At 39.7% G+C, this 27,534-nt stretch overlaps 1 protein-coding gene across 2 annotated transcripts; it reads right to left on the bottom strand.

The window, feature by feature from the left end:
• Window positions 1-212: 212 nt before the first annotated feature.
• LOC132686023 (flavin-containing monooxygenase 3) lies at window positions 213-25,088 on the bottom strand. 2 transcript variants are annotated; one of them, XM_060643489.3, is made up of 9 exons: window positions 24,966-25,088; window positions 23,906-24,043; window positions 15,571-15,759; window positions 11,793-11,955; window positions 11,408-11,550; window positions 7,962-8,161; window positions 4,987-5,342; window positions 2,456-2,528; window positions 214-1,741 (listed from the first exon to the last, which is right to left on the bottom strand). In XM_060643489.3, the coding sequence occupies exons 2-9, from the start codon at window positions 24,035-24,037 to the stop codon at window positions 1,396-1,398; spliced, it is 1,602 nt and encodes a 533-aa protein (XP_060499472.2). In that variant the 5' UTR covers window positions 24,038-24,043; window positions 24,966-25,088; the 3' UTR covers window positions 214-1,395. The 2 variants fall into 2 exon arrangements, with proteins under 2 accessions (XP_081647988.1, XP_060499472.2); XM_081791862.1 differs by lacking the exons at window positions 23,906-24,043; window positions 24,966-25,088 and adding an exon at window positions 18,497-18,610 and having other exon boundaries at window positions 213-1,741.
• Window positions 25,089-27,534: the final 2,446 nt, after the last annotated feature.

The raw sequence follows: 27,534 nt of genomic DNA, 5'->3' as shown, positions 1-27,534 counted from the left end.
CTATCATCAGTCTATCATCTATGTATCTATCTATCATCTATCAATCATCTATTATCTATCTATCTATCTATCTATCTATCTATCTATCATCTGTCTATCAATCATCTATTATCTATCTATCTATCTATCTATCTATCTATCTATCTATCATCTATCTATCTGTCTATCAATCATCTATTATCTATCTCTAATCTATAATCTATAATCTATCTATAATCTATAATGTATAATCTATCTATCTATCTATCTATCATCTATCTATCTAACATATATCTACTATCTTGCCATTCCACTGGCCTCAGAAGTGAACATGTAGTAAGAAATAGGTGGTGTAACCACCTATAGAGGCCTCTGGTAACTGATGACACTGCCAGATTATTTTATCTACTCTATAATGTCAAACTTAAAACTTTTAACTATTAAAATTTTAACTATGAAATCTAATAATACTTTTAAAAATAAAACTTTAACATTTAGTTATTTATTTTTGAGAGAAAAAGCATGAGTGGGGGAGGGGCAGAGAGAGAGGGGGACACAGAATCCAAAGCAGGCTCCAGGCTCCCAGCTGTCAGCACACAGCCTGAAGCAGGGCTCGAACTCACAAACCATGAAATCATGACCTGAGCTGAAGTCATATGCTTAACCAACTAAGCCACCCAGATGCCCCTAAAAAGCAAAACTTTAGATTTATGCTGATACTCCAGAAGCTCATGTTATAAAGGCAGTATTAAATTTTTGTCATGACTTTGGCTAAATATTTGAAGACTTTTCATTCAGCTAACGGTATATTTGGTGTTCTACTCCTTGTTGGTATTATTTTGCTGCTATGTTTGTGTCCTTGTTGAGAATATAAATATGATGAATTACTTCTTGTTAATTTTCATTATAAACCAGGTCTCCATGCTATGGAGGCCCAGGAACAGGACATATTGCCTAGAGGATCTGGCATAACACAAAAATAGAATTAATAGCCAAATTCCCTTCTTGAGCCTCCTGCAAATGGTTTGTAGAGGTGGCCTGAGAATATTACAACTACTCTGCTGAATTTGCTTTTTGTTTAGATTTGAAGTATGTATTTTAAACCTTGTGTAAAGGAGGAGAGGAACTATGTCAAAATGTTTCAGGAGACAATTGAGGTTAGAGATGAAGACCACAGTTCTGATTATGAAATGTTAGTGGAACCTAAAAAGAAATGATTAATGCTCTCTTTAGGTCATGGCATGATTCTTAAAGAGGCTTATTTAAAAGCCTAGAAATAGTAATGCTTTACTGACTAATGCCTGCTGAATAGGGAAGTAGGAGGTGTGAAATTCTTAATTTTTAAATAGAAAAGTTCTCCCCCCCTCGCCCCGCCCCAGGTATTCTCAGTAACTTTCAACATCTTGGGGAGAATGATCATTGGATCCAAGCCAGGAAAATAGCAACAACCAGAATGGGAAGAGCAAGAAGCCTGACCCAACGGCAAAGCAAGCAAGGCTTCAGGGGAGTTCCAACCGCTCTCGTCTTCATGGGTTTCAGGGTCCGGTCCCACTGGGTCAGGATGGCCTTCCTGGCTCCTGGCCACTTCCCTGGGCCCACCAGCCTAAACTGGTATGGGCTGCAAGGGCCAAAGAAAACCTCCACAGCCAATTTGGGATCTGTGAGAAACAGCCACGGGATGTTGGGCTTTGCCCCAATGAAGGAGGCAAGCTCATCCATGTAATTAATATAATCTGTCTGCATGGTGTTGCTGGTGCCAAACCTAGAGGTGGGAGAGGAAACAGGACTGTGGATACTGAAGCTCTATGTAGGACATCTCACAGGAACAAGAACAGGGGAAAATGCCTCACAGCTTTTTATCAGAGGGAATCAATGTCAATCCCTTGTGTTGGTAAGGGGACCTTGCTCATTTATTCTGTGCTTTGGTAGCTTTCCAAGAGATTTGCATACTGACCTCAACTGGACATTTCCCAAGACTGCACAGTAACTGAAAGGCATTTTTATCCCCGTTCATAAGTGGAAATTGTTTCTTACTCATGAAGTTCACGCATGGCCACTGAGCTAATTAGTGACAGAGATAGGACTAGAGCTCAATTATCCTGACTATTCTCATTTGCTGACTCGGGTTCATTAGAGCCATCCATTTGGAGGACATCCTCTGTATCTTACAGGATTTATAGACTGGAAAATAGGAGCCCACATTCATGCACTCCCAGACTCCTCTGATTTCTAATCCTTTCTGGGTCTTCGTTCTGTGCTATATTGCAGGAGCCATGGAGGGATGGATTAGGACCGAGTACCATGTCAAGTGCAAAGGAAATCTTCCATAAATACTTGTGGAATGGATGAATTTAGCTCATAGCTGTCGTGCTAATGACCTCACCCTGGACCATGTAAGACTAGAGTAGTTCCAAGTATTCACATTTTTTTTTTTTTTATGGAAACCATAGACCCTCTTTACAATAGATGCTCTTACCATTTGAGCCTTTCCCTCATTTTTTTATCAATATCATTCATCATGTCTGTTATAGAAGGCAAAGTGCAAGTTCCTAAAACAAAAGAAAAGATAAAGGGAAAGATATGAAAATAGTTAAATAAGTCTGGCATAAGATCAGCCTGCAACGTTTTCTTCTTAATAATGGGTTATGAATCACATCAGTATTTCCATTTTGGGGGGGGGGGGTCATTGTCTAGCAAAGTAAAATCCTGAGCCAATCAACAGGCAGTCATTTTGAGAGAAATACACAAGTCATTTCCAGTCTTCTCAGAATTGAGATGTCACATAATTAAAAACCAAGAGCCATATAGCATTTTATCTTTGTATCTTTGCTGTTTAAACAAGTTAGAAGATGTTTAAAATCAGTTTCAAGGATTATATTCTAGTCTCTCAGCAGTATTTTTTAAAGAATGTTATCTAATAGTTTATAGCCAAAGGTAAATTGGCATCTCTTTTTTAAGATATAAGAAAAAAAAACTTCATAGGAAACTATCCTCCTTTGTCAGAAAAAGGAATTTCCAACACATAACATGTAGAATTTAGTCAAGCCCCAAGTTTCTCTCTGAAGAGCCAACAGTTCCTAGGTGAGACGGAGGATATGGATTATGCACAAGTCACCAAGAACATGGGCAAGCCCCTAGAGACCAGATCCGAGCTGGGACTGCTCTAGGATTTCAGGCTCATTCTGGAATAGTTAGCACACTTCTCTGAAACCCATACCAAAACATTCTTTTGAGCCCAGAGATACTTCAAATTTAGGGTGGTTTCTTTGGTAATTTTGGGATCACCTTGAACAAGACTAGAATGCCCAGATCTGATTGCTCAGAAACATACCATGATTGCCTAACTTCCTGTTCCTGCAAACCTTACAGATAGGGTCACTTGAACAGCCTCTTTAGGTATGGCCTTGTTCCAAAACTTGGAACCTGTTCTGTCCTTGGGCAGAAGGAAGATCAAGAAGGAAGAGCTTCTGCTCAGTAGCCCACCAGCTACTATCATTGGGTTGCCTGTAACTGGCCCCTCTGTCCTGGTACTTGGGTTCCCCCAAATTGAATTATTTGCTTTATCATTCATTTCTCCTTAGGCTGAGTGTTTGCCTTGGATCATTGCCTCCTTTCTTCAGAGCCCAGATTACAACTTATCTTAACAGAATAAGTGTCCTACCCTCTAATGCCAGTCTCCCTGAGCCTTGAACCTTAAGCTTACTTTATTCCTAGTGGGATTTCTTGTCATCACCTTCCTGGCTGCTGCCTCACTGGTGCAACATTCACACTGCAACATATTTCTGCCTTGGATGAAAGAGTGAAGGAGATTTAAAGAGATCACTGATATGCATGACTGCAATGGTGTGGATGACAGCCTGGGGGATGAAAGGTGTCTCAGTATACCTAGTGGAAGGTTCCAACCTCCTGTATAAAAGAACATTTAAATTCCAGCATGTCAAGTAGGACTGGAAGCCTTACATAGGGCTTCGAAGGAAGTAAGCCTGCTAAAATCTCTTTCCAGAAGTTTTATACCTCTAGGACCAAACAAACTTTGCACATTCAATTTCTTTAACCATGGACTTTTGGTTTTATGATTTGAATCTTCGCACGACTGCATTTAAACCTTAGTGGGAATCTGATCCTCGTATCTTCTGCTGGAGGATGCTGACTGCTTTCCATACCTGACCCCAATCAAGTTTGTTGTTGTTATTATTATTTTTTAATACAGGAACTCAGTATTTCCCTACCTTAGAGACTGGTCATCTACTACATCTAGTACTTTCTGCTTCTAATGATCCATTGCTTGTTCTTATCGGACACACAGCAGGGAAAAAGAACAAAAAAACACTGCCTTTCCAGCAATCATAATTTCTTCCATGAGAGTGAATATTGGAGCTGGCTGGATATTGGCTTGGAAACATCTCTTATGAACCTTTTAAGCAATGTCATTCTATTGAGTTTTGAAATCATAATTTTATAAAATTGTCATGCATTTAAGACCAAAAGCTCTGGTGTTCTTAAGTTTAATGAAAGTCAACCACTTTAAGGAGTTATAAATCACAAAATACTCCCTGAATAATATCTTGTAATATTGCATATGATAATCCAATTAATATTTTTTAATTGCCTATAAAATACAATACTAAAAATATAGAATTATAGATTCAAAACCAGATGGGACCTAGAATTTTCCCCTTGTTATTAGGATGATTGTTTTCACAAAGACTCAAAGGCATTTTTATTGGCATCCATCTTCCCCATTGATGACCTTGTTTGTCTACTTACCTTTTTTTTAAAGAAAAAAAAAGTTTATTTATTTTTGAGAGAGAGACAGAGACAGAGAGAGAGAGCATGAGCCAGGTAGGGGCAGAGGGAGAGGGAGAGAGAATCCTAAGCAGGCTCCTTTCTGTCAGAACAGAGCCCGACATGGGGGCTGAACTCACGACCATGAGACTGAGACCTGAGCTGATATCAAGAATCGGATGCTCAACCAATTGAGCCACCTAGGCACCACTGTCTACTTACCTTTTACTACTTTTACTGCCCAGCGAGCTTGCAGGTCAACTGTGGGAATGGCAGCCCCAAGGGACTGGACCAAACCAATTATTCCCAGGGTTGGCTTCTCCAGTGAAGGAGGGAAAATGTCTTTAAACAAGGTGATCTCATTGTTTCTGCTCTTAATGATAGACTCATCAAAGAAGGGGTAGGCATAACCATAGCCTGTTGCAAAAATGACACAGTCGATGGCTTCAAACACTGTCCCATCCTCAAAAATGGCCGAAGTCTCTGTGAATTCTTTGACATTAGGCTTAATGGACACTGTGCCACACAGAATGCAGGCTGGGAGCTCATCGTTAAACACAGGTTCTTTCCTCAGGGTTCTGTATGGAAAATAGAGACAGCCACTAGAACGGTAATATTTCCTCTTCGTTTTATTGGTCCACAATGATTAATTAATAATCAATTAAGAAGGAAGGAGAAAACTACCCAAGATTTTTTTTCTTGTGCCATGGAGTGTCACCAATATGACTGAAGAACGAAACTGAAGTAAGGCAATGTTGTGAATTAAGAAAAGTTGCCTTTTGCCACTCCTTTCTCTATTTCCTGTGATCTTTTCTCTCCCACAGAGCTCCAGATCTCAGAATTAATCACCCGAGCCCTATCCCCTGTGAAAGCTTTGTCAGGAAAGATCCTAAATCAGAGTCCGGGGGTATTTGGATTTTTTTCTTCACTTCTTATTAGCTGTGAACCTTGATCAAATGAAAGTTTCTTAGTTTATCTTGCTTCATCTTTCTCATCTGGAGCAGCAGTAACTGTTATGCCCACCTCGGGTCATTGGAAGATGGAAATAAGACAAAGATCCTAGCCGGGTTTCTAATAGAGGGTGAGGTATGAGCCTCCTGCTCTTGTCAAGGCCACCAAGATCCTCAAACTGCCAGATCCAATGATCCATTGTCACTTGTCATCTTACTCAACTTATCAGCGGCGTTGGACGCAGTTGATGGTTTCCTCCTTCTTGAAACACTGCCTTCATTTTGCTTCCAGGTCATCACTCTCTCAATTCCCTTCCTATCCACCTGCTATTCTTTATTAGTGTCTCCCACTGAACTCTCCTCTTCCTGACCTCTCTCTGAACAATGACATGCCCCAGGACTCAGCCTTCAGACCTTTTGTCTTCTTCATCTACATTCACCTCTCAAGAGATGTCATCTGGCTTCATTTCTTAAAGTACTATCTATACTCTGGTGAATCTGCATTTTTAACTTATGGTTTGAGTCTTTCTTGTCTTGTGTATCGCAAGCCTGCTCAACATTCTTCTACAATGATGACTCACAATGACTCATAGGCCTTTCAATTTTGAGATGTTTCAAACTAAACTTTGCTTCTCCCACGGTCTTCCACATCCCATAAAAACTGTCAACTCCACCCTCGCATCCTTGCTCAGTTCAAGAGTTTGGAATACATCTCCGAACTCTTTTCTTGTTCTCACATCTGTTAGCCAACCTAACAGAAAATCCTATTTGGGTTTACCTTTAAAGTATATCCCAAATCTGACCATTTCTGAGCACTTGCTGCTAACAAGCGTAGTCTAAGCCACCAGCCTCTGTCATCTGGGTTTTTGACAATAGCTTCTTAACTAGTCTTTTTGCTTCCTTCCTTGACCTACCTCTATACACTGAATGATGACCACAGGTCCAGAGTGATTTCTTCAAATTAACTTGGATCTTGTTAACAGATGCTTGTTATGGCTTCCCATTGCATTTAGAGTAGAAGCCAGTGTCCTTACAATGGCTTACAAGGTGCAATGCCATCTGGCCATTTTGATGTCTTTTGGTTTTATCTCCTACTACTCTTACTCTCCCCATCCTCTTTTCCCCATGGAGAGAAGTCCATTGAACATACCAGTTTGTTGAACATGGCAGTCATGGCCCTGAAGAGGCAATGCCCTAACTGTTTCCTCTGGAATACTTTCCCCCAGACACTCCCCTGGCTCAGTTCCTCAGCTCCTTCAGGGATTTACTTAAAAGTCCCCTCCTTAGTGAGGCCTCCTCTGGGAATGCTGGCAGCTCTCCCCATCACCTCTGCCTTCTTTGTTCTTTTCTTCATAGTACACATCAGCATATGGTCTTCTGCTATCTGTCTCCTGTCTGTTTCCCACTGCCAGAAGGTAAGCTCGTGAAGACAGGGATTTTGAGTGTCTTTTCACAACTACAGTCACGGAGCTCAATATAGGACCTGACACACAATAAACGCTTAATAAATATTTGTTGAATAAGTTAACTTTGATGTAAACAGTTTATAATTTGGATTTTTCACTCCATGTCAAGGTAATTTCTTATGTGCCTGAGGGTTATATCTAGGGGGATATGATAGGGAAGAGTGAGGAGGAGGCTGAAGAAGCAGACATTGTGACCACATTGCAGTGGGAGGACTCTGTTAAGGGTGGGTGATGAGAGTGCAGCACAGGGAAAGCCTTGCTTTGCTTAACTGAACTTTTCCACGAAGTGAGAGGCAGGAGAGTAAGGTGGCTGAGAGCAAGAAGCTCTGGAGTCAGCAGATCTGGGCTCATTTTGAATACTGCTTCTGCCTTCTGCCTATGGGACTTTGGCAAAGTTAGTAACTACATTGAACCTCTTTAAAATGGGCATTATAATAGAGATGTAGTAATTGTTGTGAGGATAAAATGAGATAATGCACGTGAGAGCCTTGCTGGGCTGCATTAAGTGCTTAAAACATGTCAAATATTATCGTTACTCTAGGGACTAATTCTCTAGGGACTCTAGGGACGTGTATAACTTTCCAGCTGTGCAAATATGGGAGGGAGGATTGTGAAATGGGAAATAACTCCAAATGTTTGCAGTTCTTCATCCTCTGAAATGTGAGACATGATTGCTTCACTAATATTATTTTGGTTGGTTTGGGAGTTACAACAACACACATTGTGAATTGTTGACACTGAAATGCAAGTAACAGGCATATCATATTTAACTCTGCTTTACCCATTTAAAGGCATCAAACCATAGTTCTCGTGCTTGAATTTTGCATTCATTTTCTTCTTGTACCACCAGTCAGAGATGGCTTTTGGCAAGTTGTTCTTGAGGAAGGTTTCAAATCGATTGACAAACACCATGTCCCATGGATAACCATCATCCCAGACCCGGCTTATCACCCAGGAGCCACTTCTGGAACTGATGATGACCTTAAAAAAACAGCAATTTTTAACCATTAGAGCAGTGACTGTTTGTAGTGGGTATTGTGGTGTGTCCCTCGGGTCTGAGGGGAGTTGGGGAGTTGTCACAGCAGCTAGTGTGAGTGTTGTCTCGTGGCTTTCGGCTGTCAGCCCTCTTTAAGAATTGCTTTGGTTGAAAAGAGGGCCTCACCCAAAGTCTTATGCCCTTTCTGTATTTCTTGCCTTCAGTGACTGTTTGATACCTGGTCTCTCATCCCAACTGGGGACAAGTCAGAAGTGTAGCTTTGGAGTAGTGTAAAGGGAAGCATCCTTCCTTTGGCTCTCTCATCTCCCAAGTAAATTTCCTGCATCTTGTCTACATCTCAGGACCAACCACCCTGTCATCTCCTCTGATGGAGGTGCCCAATACCTAAATTCTCATCCCATTTCCTCTAGTGCTTAGCTGGTAACCATTGTCTACAACCAAGCAATTATGACCCCCGAATAGGCATTTCGACTTAAAATGCCTTTCCCCATCCTGAAAGAAGGCAGGAAAGACATCTGGCATCTGAAAACCATAGGCTCAAATCTTGGCTCTCCTACTTACTACTAATGTGATTTGTGGCAAATTCCTTTAACTTCTCTAATATTCAGTTTCCTTATTCGTAAGATGGAGATAATAGGTACCCGCCACATCAAATCTGTGGGAGAGCCGATGCAGTGTGCTAGCCATGCAGTACGACCACCATTGCCTGACATGGAGGATGCATTCCTTTCCTCCCCTTCTGTCACGATCATCCCTAATGGTATAGTTTTTCAGGCATTTTTGCAGAATTTTTTTTATCGGGGCACCTGGGTGGCTCCGTTGGTTAAGCATCCAATGCGTAAAAAAAATTTTTTTAGATGTGTGTTTATTTTTGAGAGAGAGACAGAGACAGAGACAGAGTGTGAGTGGCGGAGGGGCAGAGAGAGAGAATCCCAAGCAGGCTCCTCCCTGTCAGCGCAGAACCCGACGGGCGGCTTGATCTCATGAACCATGAGATCGTGACCTGAGCCGAAATTAAGAGTTGGCTGCTTAACTGACCGAGCCACCCAGGCGCCCTGCAAGAACTCCCTTTGCTACCTCGTCAACCATATGACTCATAAATATCCTTCTAGGACTGGTGCAGATCTGCCCACTTGGTGAGGCCTCCAGTTCCATGATCAGAGCGGTTAGTTCCTGAATCACCGGGGGCAGCCTTTGTCCTGGTGGCCTCTTGTGCTGTTGTTAGGTTGTTAGGCTTTCCACTTAACTCTTGAGGTTATGTTTAATTTATATCCTATGGAGGTATTATTTTCCCAAGCACATTTGAAGTTCTTGGAGGAGAGGGGACACAAAGTTGACTTCTCTGTGTCTCTATGCTGTCTAGTATGAGCAGGCAAATAGGAGTATATTTTTATGCCATTTATCCTGTCATGACCTCCTTGCTTCACTCATGGCAATACCATCATTTAAAATAGACTTATGTTGAGGATGCTATCACATCAGTAGGCATAGCATCTAGAGAGAAGATTCCTGTCTGTGGGGGCGCCTGGGTGGCTCGGTGGTTGAGTGTCCGACCTTGGCTCAGGTCATGATCTCGCAGTCTGTGAGTTCGAGCCCCGCGTCAGGCTCTGTGCTGACAGCTCAGATCCTGGAGCCTGCTTCGGATTCTGTGTCTCCCTCTCTCTCTGCCCCTCCCCCGCTCATGCTCTGTCTCTCCCTCTCTGTCAAAAATAAATAAACATTTAAAAAAAAAGAAAAAGATTCCTGTCTGTGGGCTTCTAGAATCTTTCAAGGCTAGTAGGGAATGTTTGTTCAAACTCCTTCCCGTGACCTTATGGGCCCTGTATCACCTCTACTCCATCTCCTCTCCAACCTCTCCTTCTACCATTCTTTTCCAGACCCACTGAATTGCAGCAAAGGGGTCTTTCCTCAGTTTCTTGAGACTCTAAGCTTCTTCCTGCTTCAAGACCTTCTTCCTGGAATCCTCTTCTTTTTTTTTTTTTATGTGAAATTTATTGTCAGATTGGTTTCCATACAACACCCAGTGCTCATCCCAACAGATGCCCTCCTCAATGCCCATCACCCACCTCCCCTCCCTCCCACCCCCCATCAACCCTCAGTTTGTTCTCACTATTTAAGGGTCTCTTATGGTTTGCCTCCTTCCCTCTCTGTAACTTTCTTTTTTTTTCCCCTTCCCCTCCCCCCTGGTCTTCTGTTCCTGGAGTCCTCTGCTGACACTGAGCCCCTTCCTCAACTTTTAGTCCTCAGTTTCAATGTCATCAGCTGAAAAGAGCCTTTCCACTCTTGTCTGAGGCAGCTCACCCTGATTATCCACTCTTACAGCATGCTTTTTCTTTCTTTACTAGCACTTTTCACAATTTTCAAATTATTTGTGCATTTACTTCTTTAATGTCTGTTTTCCACCCTAGACTCAGTTCTGGGGTGGGTGTCCTGCCTGTTTTGTTCACCACTTTCTCTCCAGCACCCAAGCCAGTGCTTGGTTAAGCATTTGTCGAGGCACATAGTAGGCCCTCAACAAATAACTATGGGGATGACTGTATGCATGAATGACTATAGAACTCGGTATTGCTGAAATCATGTTTAAATGCTTTAACTCCTGCGGCGCTTGGGTGGCTCAGGCAGTCAGGCATCTGACTTCGCTCAGGTCATGATCTCACTGTTCATGGGTTGGAGCCCCGCGTCGGGCTCTGTGCTGACAGCTCAGAGTCTGGAGTCTGCTTCAAATTCTGTGTCTCCCTCTCTCTGCCCCTGCCCCCACTGGCACTCTGTCTCTCTTTCAAAAATAAACACTTTTAAAGAATTAAATGCTTTGACTCCTTACCAAAATCGCAAAGTAGATTCTCTTTTTATGTTTTATTTATCTTTATGAGAAAACTGACACTTGGAGGGATTGAAGGACTTGACCCAAGAGTATCAGAGTCATGACCTTAACCCTACATCCACACTAGCTTTGGAGGAATTGATTAGACAGCTGTTAGACACCAAACGTCCTGAAGAAGACTGTTGAATGACCTCACTCCCTGCTGATAATCTGCCTTTGTCAGACCAAACTATTGAAAACCTCACCTATTGTGGAGGGAAGCTGAGATAAAAGAAACACTACTTAGTCTTCCTGTCAAGAGCCCTGTGCCCTGCTGCTTCCCCTGCCCCCGGTTTCCTAACACGTCTTTCCAGTGGTAACTATTTCTGTTCCTTTAAAGATAGTTCCCCGAGTACCTGAGAAACAGTACCTGTTTAGCTGTGCGGCTGAGTTCTGTGGCAATATCACAGCCCGAGTTTCCCAGGCCAATCACCAGGACTCGCTTCCCCTTGAAGATTCCTGGTTCCTTATATTCCCGGCTGTGGAAGCATTTGCCTTTAAAAAGTTTTAGTCCTGAGTGAAAAGTGGGAAACATATGAGTCATTTGGTTTCCATTTAAAAATCCGCTATAAAAGGCTTGTAGGTGAATGCAGTCAGAATGATATGGAACTTCAACACTCCAGGAATATTACATAGAATAGAAGCATATGTTAATTTAATCATATATATATATATATATATATATATTTAAAAAACATGATCAAGATAGTCATTCGTGCCAAATGTATAGATGGCAGCCTAAATTTCACCCTTACCTGGAAAGGACTCTTTTGGTAGGTTGGGGTACACGTGGTGTCCAGAACAAATTAATACAGCATCAAAGATAGTGGATTCTTTTTTACCATCCCTTTCAGTGGTAACATCCCATTGGCCGGTGACTGAGAAATCGGGACGTTTATTTACACTAGATACGAGTGTCTAAAAGAAATAGAGAAAGACAGACTTCTTTTCTATGCTAACAGTTAGATTTGGCACCAACTTGATAGAATAGTATGGAAAAAAATCGTTAACATTGGATTAGGAAAAATACTTAATTCATTCTTAAGGTACATATTATGAATTTAAAATTCAAGAAAATCAAACATGAAATGGTAAATATATATTTTTGTCCTCACATGGCTTCTTGTGCATAACCAATATGTTCTGCAGACCAGAGTGACTCCCCTCTTGGAGATATGATGTGAATTTAATCACAGCTTACAACTGGCATGTACCACACATACTGAGTAATCTAGTGGATGATAGTTTTTTGTTTTTTTGTTTATTTTTTTAACGTTTTTTTATTTATTTTTGAGACAGAGAGAGACAGAGCATGAACGGGGGAGGGGCAGAGAGAGAGGGAGACACAGAATCAGAAGCAGGCTCCAGGCTCTGAGCCATCAGCCCAGAGCCCGACGCGGAGCTCGAACTCACAAACCGCGAGATCATGACCTGAGCTGAAGTCGGACGCTTAACCGACTGAGCCACCCAGGCGCCCCAGGATGATAGTTTTTGTAGTAACAACTACCTCCTAATGTGCCTCTTCCATTTTATTTTTTAATATCATTGTTGTCTTGGAGTGAAAGATACTGTCTATATTCATAGCATAAGTTCTCAATTTTAGTGTGCACAAGGATTACCTGGAAAGGTTGTCAAAGAACAGACTCCTGGGCCACATTCCTAGATATTCTGAATTAGTAGGTCTGGCACAGGACATGAAAATTTGATGTTCTGACAAGTTCCCAGGTGATCTTAATGCTATTTGGCCCATACATTGAGTCACACATGATTAGATTATCAATAAATATTTATTCACAGCTGAATGGCTGCCTGTTGGTTGGTATGTTTCCTCTTCAAATTTTTTTTTCAATTCCTCTGGTTATATTGGAAAGAGAATCTCTATTTGATATGAATTGTTCTTTTTTCTTTCTTTTTTTTAAAGTCGGCTCCACATCCACTGTGGGGCTAGAATTCATGACCCTGAGATCAAGAGTTGAATTGTTCTTATCAACTTTATTATGTATAGCATCTCATTCATATTAAACAATATGTCTATCTGCCCTTTCAGCAGGGGAGGGTGGGTGATGGGTACTGAGGGCACCTTTTGGGATGAGCACTGGGTGTTGTATGGAAACCAATTTGACAATAAATTTCATATATTAAAAATAAATAAATAAATAAAATAAAAAAAATAAACAATATGTCTACTCATATCTGTATAATATCTTTGTTATTTATGAAATATAACAAAACAAGCACTTATAAATTCATGAGGTCTTGCATATCATTTGTTTAGAATAACTCTGGGATTATGAATTTATTTATGGTTCCTTTTTGGGTTATATCTTCTGTTTGTTGCAGCTGGTTTACAGAAATGCAACTGATCTGTATATATTGATCTTATATATTACCACCTTGCCCAATATTATATTATATTAATTGCTATTAAACCTCGTAATTAATCTCTAGATTCTTTTGGGTTTTCCATATAGAAAGTCACATCATCTGTGATGAATACCGGTTTTTTCTGGTTGTCATTCCTTTTACTTATTTTTCTTTACTTGTTGTACTGTTTCTTAAATTTCTTAAGACTTTTGAAAAGAAGTAGTAATAATAAGAATCCTTGTTTTGTTCTGGATTTTAAAGGAAATGATTCCAACTCTGCACTCTTTAGCACAGCACTGTCCAGTAGCAATATGACACGAACAACTTATGTAATTAAACATTTTCTAGTAGTCACATTAAAATAGAAAAAAATGTATCATTTAATCCAATCTATCTGATGTTTTGTTGTTTTAATAAGTAACCTACATAAACATTGTTAATAGGTATATTACATTCCTTTCCATAATAAGACTTTGATATCCAGGGTGTTATTTTATGCTTCTAGTACATCTCAATTTTGGGCTAGTGATTACTATACTGAACAGTGCAGATTTAAGATGTTTGTATGTTTCCATGGGTCAAGAAAATTCCTTTCTAATCTTAGTCTGGTGAAACTTTTTTTCTTTGCTTTTCTCTTTTTCTTTCTTTTATGTAGAAATAGATGTTAAATTTTACTTTTCAGAATTTGGTAAATGTATGGTTTTCTTCCTGTAACAGGGTTTTATACTGAGTTACATGTTTATGTTGCATGATATTAAAATTCTCTGTATCCTTAGCCCAAATTTATCTCAATGAAGATAGTTAATTTTTAAAAATATTTTGCTGAATTCATTTTTGAAGGTTTTTTTTTTTCCCACCAATTTTCATGGGGAGCTATGCCTATAATTTTCCTATTTCCTATTAATCTTGTCTGCTTTTGATGTCATGGTTATAATGTCATGGGATAAGTTTGGAAGTCATACTTTATTTTTTAGTCTCTGGAAGAGTTTATAAAATATTGAAATAGTTTGTTCATTGTAAATTTGGAACTACCTATAGAATATTTTTTTAATGGGTAAAATTTTAGTTTCTGAGTCAAAAGAACTCTAAGTTACCAAGGACTATTCAGACTTTCTACTTCTTTTTATGCGAGTTTTGGAAAGTTTAAAATAAAAAAGATTTTAAAATTTAACCAATTTAAACATTATTTGGCAATGCTTTTATAGTTTTCTTGTTATATATTTTTTTCATCTGCATCAGTTTTATCCATTGTTTTTGTTTCTAATATTATTTGTTTGTATCTTTGTTCCTTTTTCCTCAGACTGTCAGCTATTTGTTTTTGTTTGTTTATTTTGTTTGTTTTTTTGGCTTTTCGAAGGATGAATTTTCAATCATCATAAGATGTTTTTAAAATTTCATTAAGTTCTCTTTACTACCTTGCTCATTCTATGTCCTTTTGGGCTTATTCTGTTTTTATTTTCCTAATTTCTTTATCTTGTTAGTTTTTCAACTTTCTTATTTTCTAATATAATCATTTAAGCTTATAATTTTCATTAAAGTTTTGGTCTCTACGCTTTCCACAGTGTTGATATGTAGAATTTAAGTTATCATTCAGATCTAAATATCTTAAAATTTCTATTTTAATTTCTTCTTTGACCCATAAATTGTTTAGAAAAAAAAGGAGTTTTTCATTTATAAATTCACGGCTGTTTTACATTTATGTTTCCCTTTATTGATATCTAAGTTAATGGCATTTTAGTCTAAATATGGTATGTGGTATTTTGTAAATTTCCAATGTATTCTCTAAATCTGGGGTCAGGGAGGCCACACTATTAAAAATGTTGACAACCAAGGGGCACCTGCATGGCTCAGTAGGTTAAGAGTCTGACTTCAGCTCAGGTCATGATCTCATGGTTTGAGATGGTCATGATCTCATGGTGAGTTCGAGTCCTGCATCAGGCTCTGTGCTGACAGCTCGGAGCCTGGAGTCTGCTTCAGATTCTGTGTCTCCCTCTCTCTCTGCCCCTCCCCTGCTCATGCTCTGTCTTTCTCTCTCTCAAAAATAAATAAAATTTTTTTTAAAAATGTTGACATCTAAGAAAGATACTGAAAAGAACAAGTAAGAATCTGAAAATAAATATAGAATTCCTCACAGTTATGCCCCGATCTAATCTTTTGATAGCATCTTACCTTAAATTGTATGTATTTCAGGAGGTCCTTTTCCTTGGCAAATACAGTGATATATTCCTGGATCTTGTTGTTGTGCATAAAGTTAGGGAAGTGATCGGGATATGGGAAGTCTGGGAAACACATCATCTCTTTGGAAGAGTTGGAAAAGACAGACTGGTAAATACTGGCCCTGCCTTCCTCTGCATGGTCCTGTAAATGTATAGTTTCAAATGAAAGAGAGTTTGTAAATAGGTACACTTACCATGGTCATGGCCAGTTCCAAATAATTATCACTCCTTTAAGTCACCTTTACCCACAAGTAAATTCAGGAAGGTGAGGAATAAATTAACTTTATTTAAACAATTTGACATCAATCAAGGAACTTAGAATGTGGAGAATATATATTTCTTAACATCTTTTCTAAGGGAAACAAATTTTAAATTTAATTATGTCTTTTTAGGAATATATAACTAGAATCAAAGAAGGAGAATTTCTGATACATTATGATATGCATTAACTTTGAGGACATTATGCTAAGTGAAATGAGTCAGTCACAAAAGGATAAATACTGTATGATTCCACTTATATGAGATATCCAGAGTTATCAAATTCATAAAGACAGAAAGAATAATGGTTGCCTGGGGCTGGGAAGAAGGAAGAATGGGGAGTGATTGTTTAACTGGTACAGAGTTTTAGTTTGGGAAGATTAAAAAAAGTTCTGAACATGGGTGATGGTATGATCGTACAACAATGTGCAAAAACTTAATGCCACAGAACTATGCATATCAAAATACATATCACTTTAACATTTCATGAGATAGTTCTGGTTAATTAGATCATAATATTTTCTCATGTACATAGGGCATAGAAAACTTAGGTTATGTTTATAATAGTGTTTTCAAATGTTTTTAACCACAACCTGTAATTAGTAATATATTTTATATTGCAACACAGCACACACACACACACCCAAACGTTTTATGAATAAATCATATCCAACTACTTGAATTGCATTCTGATATTTTCTAGTCATTCCACTTAGAAATGTAGTTTGATTCATCTTTATTTCATACCACACCAACGGGTCATAGTTTCCAGTTTGAAAAACAGTGGTTTAAAAAAAATGGAAGGGTGATATTTGGAGGATTGTGTAGAAGAAAAGAGAATAGAGGCAGGAAAGAGGTTGATGTAAATCACCTAGGTCTTAAAGTTTATTCTGTGGGCTGAAATTCCAAGATTAATATACCTCAGATAAAATTGAGGGGAACACTGAGGGCAGAGTGGCTTTTGTTTTCACATTTGAAATTTTGGTGAGATTTCACTTAGTTTAAAGGCTCTGCCTGCACCAATCTGATAAGGGGAGGTTGACACAGTAGTCAAGTAGCAGTGATTAGGAAGAGGTAGGATCTTAATTTAGTGCTCTTAAGCCCATTCAGTTTGAACAGAACATAGGAATTCCCACTTGCTCCCAAAGAGATGCAGAATTTATCTGAGACTCTTAGCAGATAGTCTACCAGAGAGTTGCCATGGAGGGGGCTAAGTGGAATATGAGTAGACAGCTATAGAGTGGACTCTTTGGGTCAGGAACTCAATGGGAAGACTGGACCTCAGGGAGGATCATCTGATGTGCTCATAATAGGCAAGTGGGGTTTAATCAGCAAGGAGGGCCACTGGCCTGACTAAGCTACGAGAGGCCAGTCACCAAGTTCATTAACTACTGTGTTCAATTTAACATTCCTAAAGGATAAGCATGAATGATAACCAAGCAAAACAGGAACACCAAGAGACTAGAAGGGCCAGAGAACAGTCCCAGGACCTGTGTTTGAATTTGAGAAAGTTTGGCTTTCCTCCGCCCCAAGTCACATAAGTCCTTTTTCTCCATAAGTCCAGATCCAATCTTGGAAAAAGCCAGAGGTTTTGGGTGATCTGAAAGACTGAGTATGATCCAAAAGAGACCTGGAGATTGAGCTATGAAAACTTGGGGTACTCCTTTTGTCTTGGAATGCTTTTATGCTTCTCCCTATGAAATTTTGGATATTTGTTTGTTGTCCTATTTATGCTAGATATAAAAAAGTAACCTGAGCATTAATAGTCTAGTTAATGCTTACGGTCTAGGCTATTAACGAACATTAATAACCTCCACTAGTGCTTATGGATAAAACATGCAAAATATCAAAAACTCCCAAGATGAGAGAAGATCTTCTAGGACAGAGCAAGGGTTTTAGGGTTGGTGATATGCTTCACTCAACAGTCTTACGATTGTTCCCTCAACTTCTAAGTCATGTGGTAGGCAGAATTTTAAGAATGACCTTCATTGTCCCTCATTCCTGTGTAGTCCTCTCCTCTTTGAGTGTGGGTGACACCTATAAATATCTTATCACTCCCATTGACTATGTTGTCATGCGGGCTTCATCTAAACACATAATCTCTTTAAAAGCAGAACATTTTATTTGGCTGGTAGCAGAAGCCAGTTCAGATCATGAAAAGAATTCAGCTTGCTGTTCTTGCCTTTGAAGATGGAAGTAGCCACATACCAAAGAGCCTGACAGCCTTTAGGGGCTGAGAGGAATCCCCAATTCGTAGCCAGCAAGGAAACAAAGACCTTCGCTTAACATCAGCACGAACCTGAGTTCAGTCACAAACGTGTATGGACTTGGAAGCAGGTTCTTTTCCAGTGCCTCTAGATAAGAGCCCAGCCGAGTCAACACCTTGGTTTTGGCCTTGTGAAACCTTAAGCTGAGAATCCAGCATACTGTGCTTCTGACCTACATCATTGAGGATAATAAATGGGTGTTGTTTTGAGTTGACGAGTTTGCAGTAATTTGTTACACAGCAATAGAAAGCTAATACAAGGGTAAAGGTGAGGTACTGGAGCAAGCCAATGTTGGGAAACATTAGGTAATGTCACACTAAGGGAGGAGTTTCATAGAATAAAAATAATGCAAACCTTTGAGACAGGCTGGGGGTGCTTTTGCAACTTTGGCTGCCCCAAGATAATCAGTCTTCCTGGAAATGTTTAGCTGGTTGGTCTTCAGTTTTTCTTAGGTTCCCCCAAAGCCCCGATTACTGAGAAAGAAGTTGCAACATCAATTAAATACGTGATTTGTGACTTGCTCTTTTTTTTTTTTAAACTTAATGATGGATATCTTACTGTTCCCACTCAGTGTTATAAAGTGCATCTCAGAGCTCATGTTTACAGACTGATTATTTTAAGGTGATCAGGTAGAAAGTTCATGAGAACTTTCCAGAGTTCTTATGGCTCCAGAGTCAATAATTGCATATTTAAATATACTAGGGTTTTTTTGAGGGAGTGGTCAACAATGAGCCAAACCCTGCTTATTTATGGAAGTAGATTTGTTCTTTTCTTATTACAAAAGTAATTCAAGCTTCTGATTAAACATGACAGATTATGTAGATACATTTAACTTTTCTTTCACCCAAAACTTTACTAAAAGGACTGTAGAAGTATCAGAGGTCTGAACTCACAGTGGGGGGGGGGGGGTTGGAAAGAGAGAGAGAGAGAGAGAGAGAGAGAAAATTAAGAACAAACAAAACCCAGCAATCACATCTTGGAAGATACAACGTAGATGAATGATGACAACTGACTTAAGAAACCTAAGAAAGCCAAAAGCTAAGCCTTGGTCAAATCAAATGGGAACCCAGGTCCAATAATGATATTATAAGACATTCAAGATAGTCTTTTATTTCACATGTATGATTTCTCAGAGAACTACTGGAGGATGTACTCTACTAAAAGGAGAGAATAAATTAAATAGTAGCACAACAAGGGAAACAGGGTTGCCCAGGTAATGGCAAGGTGGCCTTGATGAGGGAAAGAAGATGGCCAGAAGAACTATCCTTGATAGTTGAGAGAAGAATTAAGCTGATGGACTCGCTGATATGTTTAAACATACTGGAAGGAGAATCATAATTCTGTGGGAGAGTGTGGGCGATGAATTAGAGACAGTATTTGTAAAATTAAACAAGGGATACAGGTGATTATTAACTCCAGTGAAAACAAAAAGTGTTCAAGAAAGAAAATGTAATCAGAATCCACTAAGTGGCTCAGCAATGACCAATGTTTCCATTATAACAGTATACACATGAAAGTTTGCTTAAACAAAAAGGATCATGAAACTATATGAAGAAGGAGATGAAAAATTTTGTAAATGGGGGTGACTTTTGTTCCGCATAATTTAAAGGATTGCTGTTTGTACATAGCATCAAGCCATGACAAATTTTATAGGTGTAGAGGAAGTTACAAGAGATGAGTGAAATGGGCAAAAATGAATATGGTGAAACAGAGAATTTAAATTTAGGCTAAAAGAGGCCAGTTATTACTATGAGTAAGGGAAGATCCAGTGTTGCCTGGTTTTCTGATTTTTCAAAAGAAGACAGATTTCTAGATTTTTATGTAAAATATTAGATTAAAATCTTAAAAACTGTATAGCTAAAATAAAATAGATCAGCTGCAGTATAAAAGCAGCCAGTTTGCTAACTCTAAAATATATAAAAATGATTGATTTTTGTCTAGTAATTTTGTGATTTGTAGCTTTTGGTGAGGTTAGAAAGCTGGGTAGTCTCAACACAAGGAGAGACTAAACATTAAAAAAAAATGATCCAGAGTAGAATAAATTCAGGGGAAGTGAACAAAGGGTTGTGTGACCAGAAAAAAAGAGCCTTTATTCATGAAACCTCAGGTCCAAATCCAGACAATTTACTGATGTATTGTTTGGGTATCTCCTGAGACAGAAAGAGATTTCCCCTAGACCTGTGGCCTAGTCCTAAAGTACTTAATTCTCTCAGTGATCAAAACAGGTGAGGGAAAGACGTTACTCTGGCTTGAGAAGGACCTAGGGAAGTGATCCAGGAAACAGCTACAAAAGTTTGATCTGTACCATGATTTTTTCACACTTAACAAATGTTTGGATACCTCTCAAAGGAAGACAAAATGCTGAGAGAATATATAATGCTGACTTTAGAAATTAAAGGTAATGAAAATACAAAATTAAAATGACTTTATGATATAATTCCATAATATGAGTTCAAGGCATACAGCTGTAAGGCTTTTAGTGGTATTTGAGAAACATGGTAAGTGATGCTGTCATCTGCAATGTGGGCCCTCTCACAGAGGTAATTAGGGAACACTGAATAACCAATATATTAGTTTCCTGTGTACTGTTTAGTTTCCTGTGTACTGTGTACTGTGTACTGTGTAAATTACCACAAACTCGATGGCTTACAATAGCAGGAATCTATTCTCTCACAATTCTAAAGGCCAGGAGTCAGAAATCAGTATCACTGGGCTGAAATCAAGGTATCCATAGGGCTGTGTTCATTCCAGGGGCTCTAGGGGAGGACTCATTCCTTGCCCCTTCCAGCTTCTGGCAGATGCCAGCCTTCCTTGGCCTTTTCAGGGCCTAGAGGCCACCTGAATTCCTTGGCTAATGGCCCCTTCCTCCATCTTGAAGGTGGAAGTCACAGCATAACATCTTGAAAGCTCTCTTTCTGCCAAGGTGATCACATTACCTTTTCCCTTCTGTCTCTGGGTGTCAAATCTCCTCTGCTTCTCCCTTATCAGCATATATGTTATGGCATTTTCAGCTCACCCAGATAATCCAGAATAATATCACCATCTCAAGATTCTTAACTTAATCATATCTTAGTTTTCCTTATTAGGGACATTTGCAAGTTCCAGGGATTAGGATCTGGTGTCTTTGGGGGCACCATTGTTCACTTGTTCAGCCTACCACAGTCCACTGGCCCATAAAGATTCATATATATCCCACATGCAAAATTCATTCACCCCATCTCATCACCCCAAAGTCTCAATCCATTGCAGCACTAAATCAAGTCCTGAATCTTATCTATATATCATCAGCTCAAAAGTCCCAAATTGCATCATCTAAATTATCTCAATCAGGTATGGATGAGACTCCGGGTATGATCCATCTGCAAAATGCCTTTCCCTCTGTGGACCTGTGAACTAGAAAACAAGTTCTCTTCTACTAACGTACAGCAGTGAAACAGGCATTGGGTACCAGTTATAGATGTTCCCATTCCAAAAAGGAGAGAATGGGAGGAGGAAAGGAGTTACCAGTTCCAATTTTGAAGTCCAGTAGGGTCAACGTTATTGGGTTTCAAGACCTGGGAATAACCCTCTATGTTTCAAGATTCCAACCTCTGGGCCTGCAGTGTCACCCTCTGGGGTTTTCATCTTTTTCTTTTTTTAAAAAAAATTTCTTTTAATGTTTATTTATTTTTGAGACAGAGGGAGACAGAGCGTGAGTAGGGGAGGGGCAGAGAGAGAGGGAGACACAGAATCTGAAATAGGTTCCAGGCTCTGAGCTGTCAGCACAGAGCCAGATGTGGGGCTTGAACCCACAAACCGTGAGATCATGACCTGAGCCGAAGTTGGATGCTTAACCGACTGAGCCACCCAGGTGCCCCCTTTTTTTAAAAAAATTTTTAAATGTTATTTTCATCTTTTTCTTGAAGAGAAACATGTTTGCAGCTGAGTAGTTTATCATTCTATGATGGCAGGATAAAATTTTAAAGGCTTTCTTGAGCAGCAAGAGATGTAGCTGCTCTCAAAGGCTGTATCATCAGTGTCTCTCTTTAGCGATGTTTTGCAAAGTAAGTTGGAATACAAGGATTGGTTAAGATTCCTGTAGAAATCCTGCCAGATCAATAGGCCACATGCTGCAATTGTGCCACGCAGTTTACCGAGGGGTTGAGCACTCAGGCTGGAGAGACAGCCAGCTTGAATCAGGATCTTGTCTTTGCCATTTACCAGCCATTTGCCATTTCCTTTTCTTTTCTTTCCTTTTTTTAAGCTTCAGATTCATTTATAAAAGGGAAAAACTCATACCTACCTTATAGCATTATTGCAAAGATTGAATTAAATGGGAAAAAGCATTTGGCATATAGAGTCCTCAATAAAATAGCCCTAAGAGTCAACGGTATGCTAATCTGAAGCCCTGTCAGCACATTTCAGCAACATATATTAGGCGCCACAACGTTATACAAGATTAAGCAGTTTCAATAATTCTTTACAGCCCAGAAAATATCTGTATTAATAAGAATAATTGTCGGGGCGCCTGGGTGGCGCAGTCGGTTAAGCGTCCGACTTCAGCCAGGTCATGATCTCGCGGTGCGTGAGTTCGAGCCCCGCGTCAGGCTCTGGGCTGATGGCTCGGAGCCTGGAGCCTGTTTCCGATTCTGTGTTTCCCTCTCTCTCTGCCCCTCCCCCGTTCATGCTCTGTCTCTCTCTGTCCCAAAAATAAATAAAAAAAAAACGTTGGAAAAAAAAAAATTAAAAAAAAAAATAAGAATAATTGTCATATCCTTATAATATTTAAAGAGTTGTCATAGACACTGTCTCCTTAAATGCAAACTTTTTTATTGAGGTATAAAATATAATACTAATTTTGCACTTGAGGAGAAAATAGTAGCTTAAAAAGGGTTATTGCTCTTCTTAAATTTGCATATATGAATGGTTTATTAGAAGAAAAAGACGAAGAAGAAGACAAAGAAGAAGAAGAAGAAGAAGAAGAAGAAGGAGGAGGAGGAGGAGGAGGAGGAGGAGTTGGAGGAGGAGGAGGAAGAGGAGGAGGAGGAGGAGGAGGAGAAGGAGAAGAAGAAGGAGAAGAAGAAGAAGGAGAAGGAGAAGAAGGAGAAGATAGATGGAGTAGGCTTAGTGAGTGTTCCTAAGTTGGAGACAGTGAAGGAGCTGGGGCACAGGAAGGCCCTCACACCTGCTGTTATGGTTGCTAGGCGACACAGAAAGTGATTTAATGGCTGCATAGAGGCATGTCTGCTGGCAGAGTCCTTATTATGAATGCACAGAGACAAAAGGATATTGAAGAACTTCAAATCAGTGTATCCTTTTCTTGGTTCTCCTATAACTGTCTCATTAATTATACGGTTTTGGCAAAGCCAGAGTTGGCACCTGAAACCTTAAAATCTGTGGTCTGAATCACTAAGTGGACCTTTGGTAACCTCAACAAAAGAATGGGAACAGTCATTGTTTTTTAAGTGAGGAACTCATGTGATTATGTTACATAAATCTAAACAATATTTGCCCTCAGATTTTATTTCTGAGTGGCTCAGTTATTAATGGTTTATCAGGGGTCAATTCTGTACACAGAGATCTTCAAAGCTAGCCCATTATCTCATTTACTTCTGAAGTAAGCAAGAAACTTTTCAACCTGCTTCTGATGCTGTGTTTTGTAGATTCCAACCTAAGAGGGATTCTAACTGCGGGGCAGTTGGTTTGGAGGCCTGTGTTCCAGAATTGTGTTGTCAGACATTTCCCACCCCACTTCCTGGTCTGCTGCAGTGATGTCCCACTCACCGAGAATTTCCACAAGCCCCCAATATCTTCACTCTTCTCAAAGCAGGTGGGCTCCAGTCCTTCTTCCAGACAGCTTCTGATGGTGGCCAAGCCACTGACACCAGCTCCGATGATGGCCACTCTCTTTCCCATGGTTGCCTATGCAAAGACCCAGGGAACATTTCTAGCAACAGTATTGCTGAAACTTTTTTTTTTTTTTTGAATCACTCTTTGGCCTAATAAGAACCTTTGTTTTGCACTAAGAAAGCAATATTAAAAAAAATAGATCAGAACCTTTTTAAGTAATCTAACTACATTTTGCATTTCTCTCCGATTTTTAAAGACAATGTTTTGTTCCAAAAAAAGCGCTTTGCTTTTAGTCAACTCCCCCAAATTAAGAGACTGATGGTGTAGTATATGTATTTATCCTTTTTGCTTTTGCCCTTTTGTCATTGATTTTCTACTAGAGACAGTGAACATGAGAAAGATAAGGAGATTCACAACTAAAACACATATGCACACATCAATACCCACAAACATGTATGTATATACGAATGAAGAAACAAATATGCACGTGTATGTGTACACGCACACACATTAATTTCTTTCTACTTTGACATAAGACTGAATGAGGAAGAAAATCAGGGCATATTTATATTTTAGTATGCCAGGCAGTCACCTCATTCCCCCCTACAATGTTCTTCACCTTCTCAATTAAAAAAAAAAGTCTGGTCTCTTATCTAATGACAACTTCCTTCCATTAACTGCCACCCCAAACCTCCATTCTCTTTTTTAAAAATTAGATTTCCTAATCTTTTCCTGATTCTGACACTATCTTTAGGTCTTACTATTACTTCTATTTTTTTTTCTTTTTAGACAAAATCACATAGATATGCAGTGACATAGACTTGGATGACAAGAATCATGATTCTTAATTCTTAGGAAAAAAAGATCTAACAAATTAGATGTCATTCTCATTCTGCCCACATTTGTTATGAACTATAGATTCCCTTCTCCATTTACCCATCCCTCCCACCTCCCTCTCTGCCCATTATAATATCTTCCTTTTCCCCTTTTCTACCTTTTTCTTTATCTTCCCTTCTCCTCTATGTTTCAGTCCTGTCCCAGGTGTCTGGGCAGTTTGGAAGGAAAAATGTTTTCCCTGAACTAGCACTCCATGGAAGCTATTGGCAAATGGGAGGAACTGCTTTTATTTATTTAATTTTTTTTTATTTGGGGGGAGGAACTGCTTTTAAAGAGGAACTCACTTAATGGACCTCTTACCAATTCCCTGGGTGGGCTGGGCTCTGCCCAGTCTCCTGGCCACCTGGCACCTGCTTTCCCTTTAGTCAAGGTAAATATAATCCACTGCTTACACTCCTGGATACTCTGCTGGGAGTCAGACACTTTTTCCCAGGTGACTGCAGTTTTCTGCTCTATTTTATTGTGTTTACCTTATTTTACTCGGTCCTAATTTTAGTGGGGGGGTATCTCATAGTAGCGCCCCCTAACACTGTAGAAACCTAGCTGCTTCATTGAGATATCCCAGCAGTGAAAATGGGTGTTCTCTGCTCCTTCCTCCCGTTCTCTCTTTTGACCTTTGTGGTCAAAGGCTTGGATTTCACAAATTTGTATTTCTTTGATTCTGGGACAGTGTGCCATCCTGCAAAAGATCAAGTTTAATAAATTGATCCATTACTACCAGGTAAAATTATATTGGCTAGGACCAAGCAAGCTAACTCCCAGTCATGAAATACAGTGAAATTGCTAAAAATTGGTTCCCCATCGAGCATTTTCTTATATCAACTAAAATTATGACGCCTCAATTATTCTACCCAGGTAATCCCTTAATTGAGCAGGTGATACTTAGCAGAAACTGGCATATATCTAATTTTTTGAGGAGCTGCTTTTTTATGTCTTTTGAAGATGGTAGCAGTGCTCATCTGTAAAGTAAACGTGGTTAACTGGACGGAGAGACTTCAGATCTTCATTCTGTCTCTTACAGCTGTTTGGCTTTGAGCAAGTCATTTAACCTCTCTAATTCTTGGTTTCTTCATTAATGAAATAGGGATACTTCACTACTACCATCTGTATTGCTCGGTTGTTGCAAGGATTACAGTATATTTATGTATATATATATTTATAGATATATATATATTTGTACATATACACATATGTGACATGTAGTTAGCAATTACTAAATGGTAAATGTGGATTGTTGGTAAGTTTTTTTTTCTTTAAATCATGGGGTTCACTCAATTTTTTAGGGCTACAGTTCAGACCACGTGGTTTTATCTCATTTCTCATACAGCTCTTTTCAGTTTTCATGCCACATAAACTATAGTGCAAGAAAAGACTGTGGATCTCTTTCTCAGGAACGTTCCTGTAGCCTTATTCATCTAAGGAAGGGCGGGACACACCCAATTCCACCTTGGCCTCTGATGTTGTTTTCTTTCTCCAGGAGGTGACAAAGGCCACCCGTCCCCTCTCTGCCCTTCGCAGGAGTGTATATTCTGTCGGTGGAGGACACGTTTATTGCCCCCTGTCTCTCCTGGGCACCTCATCCTAGCTCTTCTTGCTTCATTGCCCCCTCTTTTCCAAACCTTTAATGCTGTTTCCTTCCTGTTCTCTGGAACGGGGCCAGCTAGAGAGAATATTTGATAGAGCAATTTAGCTCAGGGTATGGCACTCCATGGAGGGACGCATATTGGGTATGTCCCCGGTTTACTCTTAATTCCCGGCTCCATTCCCAATGCACTAGCTTTGACGGCTGTTGTAGACCCACAGTTTCAGGTTTCCAGGTGGCAGTTTGAATGTGAGTGCTTCAGTGAAGAGGATTGACAACCGAGATTTCCTGAAGGAATGTTCGAGTTAAGCACTGAGACTACCAGCTCACCGTCTTTTCTCTATTTCCTGACTTGTTCAGTCTCCTTAACTGCATAGAGATGTTCATTTTGTATGTACCCAGGGGGATTCAGTGCCTGCTTTCCTCACATAAGGTCTAGAGTTGGGGCTGACAAACTTTATCTGCGAGGGGCCAGATAGCAGATGTTTTAGCTTTGTGAACCATACAGTCAGTCTCTGTTGGAACTACTTAATTCTGCCGTTGTAGCTGAAAATAGCCATAGACAATATGTCAATCAATGGGCAAGGATGTGTGTGTGTTTGTATGTGTGTTTTTAATGTTTATTTATTTTTGAGAGAGAGAGAAAGAGGCGGGGGGTGGGACAGAGGGAGAGCGAGAGAGAGAATCCCTAGCAGGCTCTTTACTGTCCGCGCAGAGCCCCTGTCAGGGCAGAGGAGCTCAGACTCAGGATCCATGAGATCATGACCTGAGCTGATATGAAGAGTTGGAAGTTTAAGTGACTGAGCCATCCAGGCACCCCAGATGTGTTCTAATAAAAGTTATGTGTAGACTCTGAAGTTTGAGTTTCATGTCATTTTCACATGTTATGAAATATTAGTCTTCTTTTGATTTTTCCCCCCAACCGTTTGAAAATGTAAAAGCTTGTCTTGGCTTGCAAGTCACGCAAAAACAAATGGGGCCAGATTTGGCCACAGGCCCGCCCCTTCGTTGGAGAAACATTATTCTAGCGAATCATCGTTCAAGGTATTGCAGGTCTCCTGTGAGGTGGTCTTATTAAAAAGCT

The sequence above is a fragment of the Panthera onca genome, chromosome F1 (assembly GCF_046562875.1).
Source record: "Panthera onca isolate mPanOnc1 chromosome F1, mPanOnc1 haplotype 2, whole genome shotgun sequence".
Lineage (NCBI taxonomy): Eukaryota > Metazoa > Chordata > Mammalia > Carnivora > Felidae > Panthera > Panthera onca.
This window is presented reverse-complemented; position numbering and strand designations above follow the sequence as displayed.

What these genes read in the sequence shown, in the direction of transcription:
- LOC132686023 (XM_060643489.3), bottom strand. Translation starts at nt 24,037, where the DNA reads ATGGGAAAGAGAGTGGCCATCATCGGAGCTGGTGTCAGTGGCTTGGCC. An exon ending in TGAAATACATACAATTTAAG is followed by an intron (nt 11,956 to 15,570) that starts GTAAGATGCTAT and finishes TATTTCTTTTAG; the next exon opens with ACACTCGTATCTAGTGTAAA. An exon ending in ATGAGGGAAAGGCTCAAATG is followed by an intron (nt 1,742 to 2,455) that starts GTAAGAGCATCT and finishes TCCCACCTCTAG; the next exon opens with GTTTGGCACCAGCAACACCA.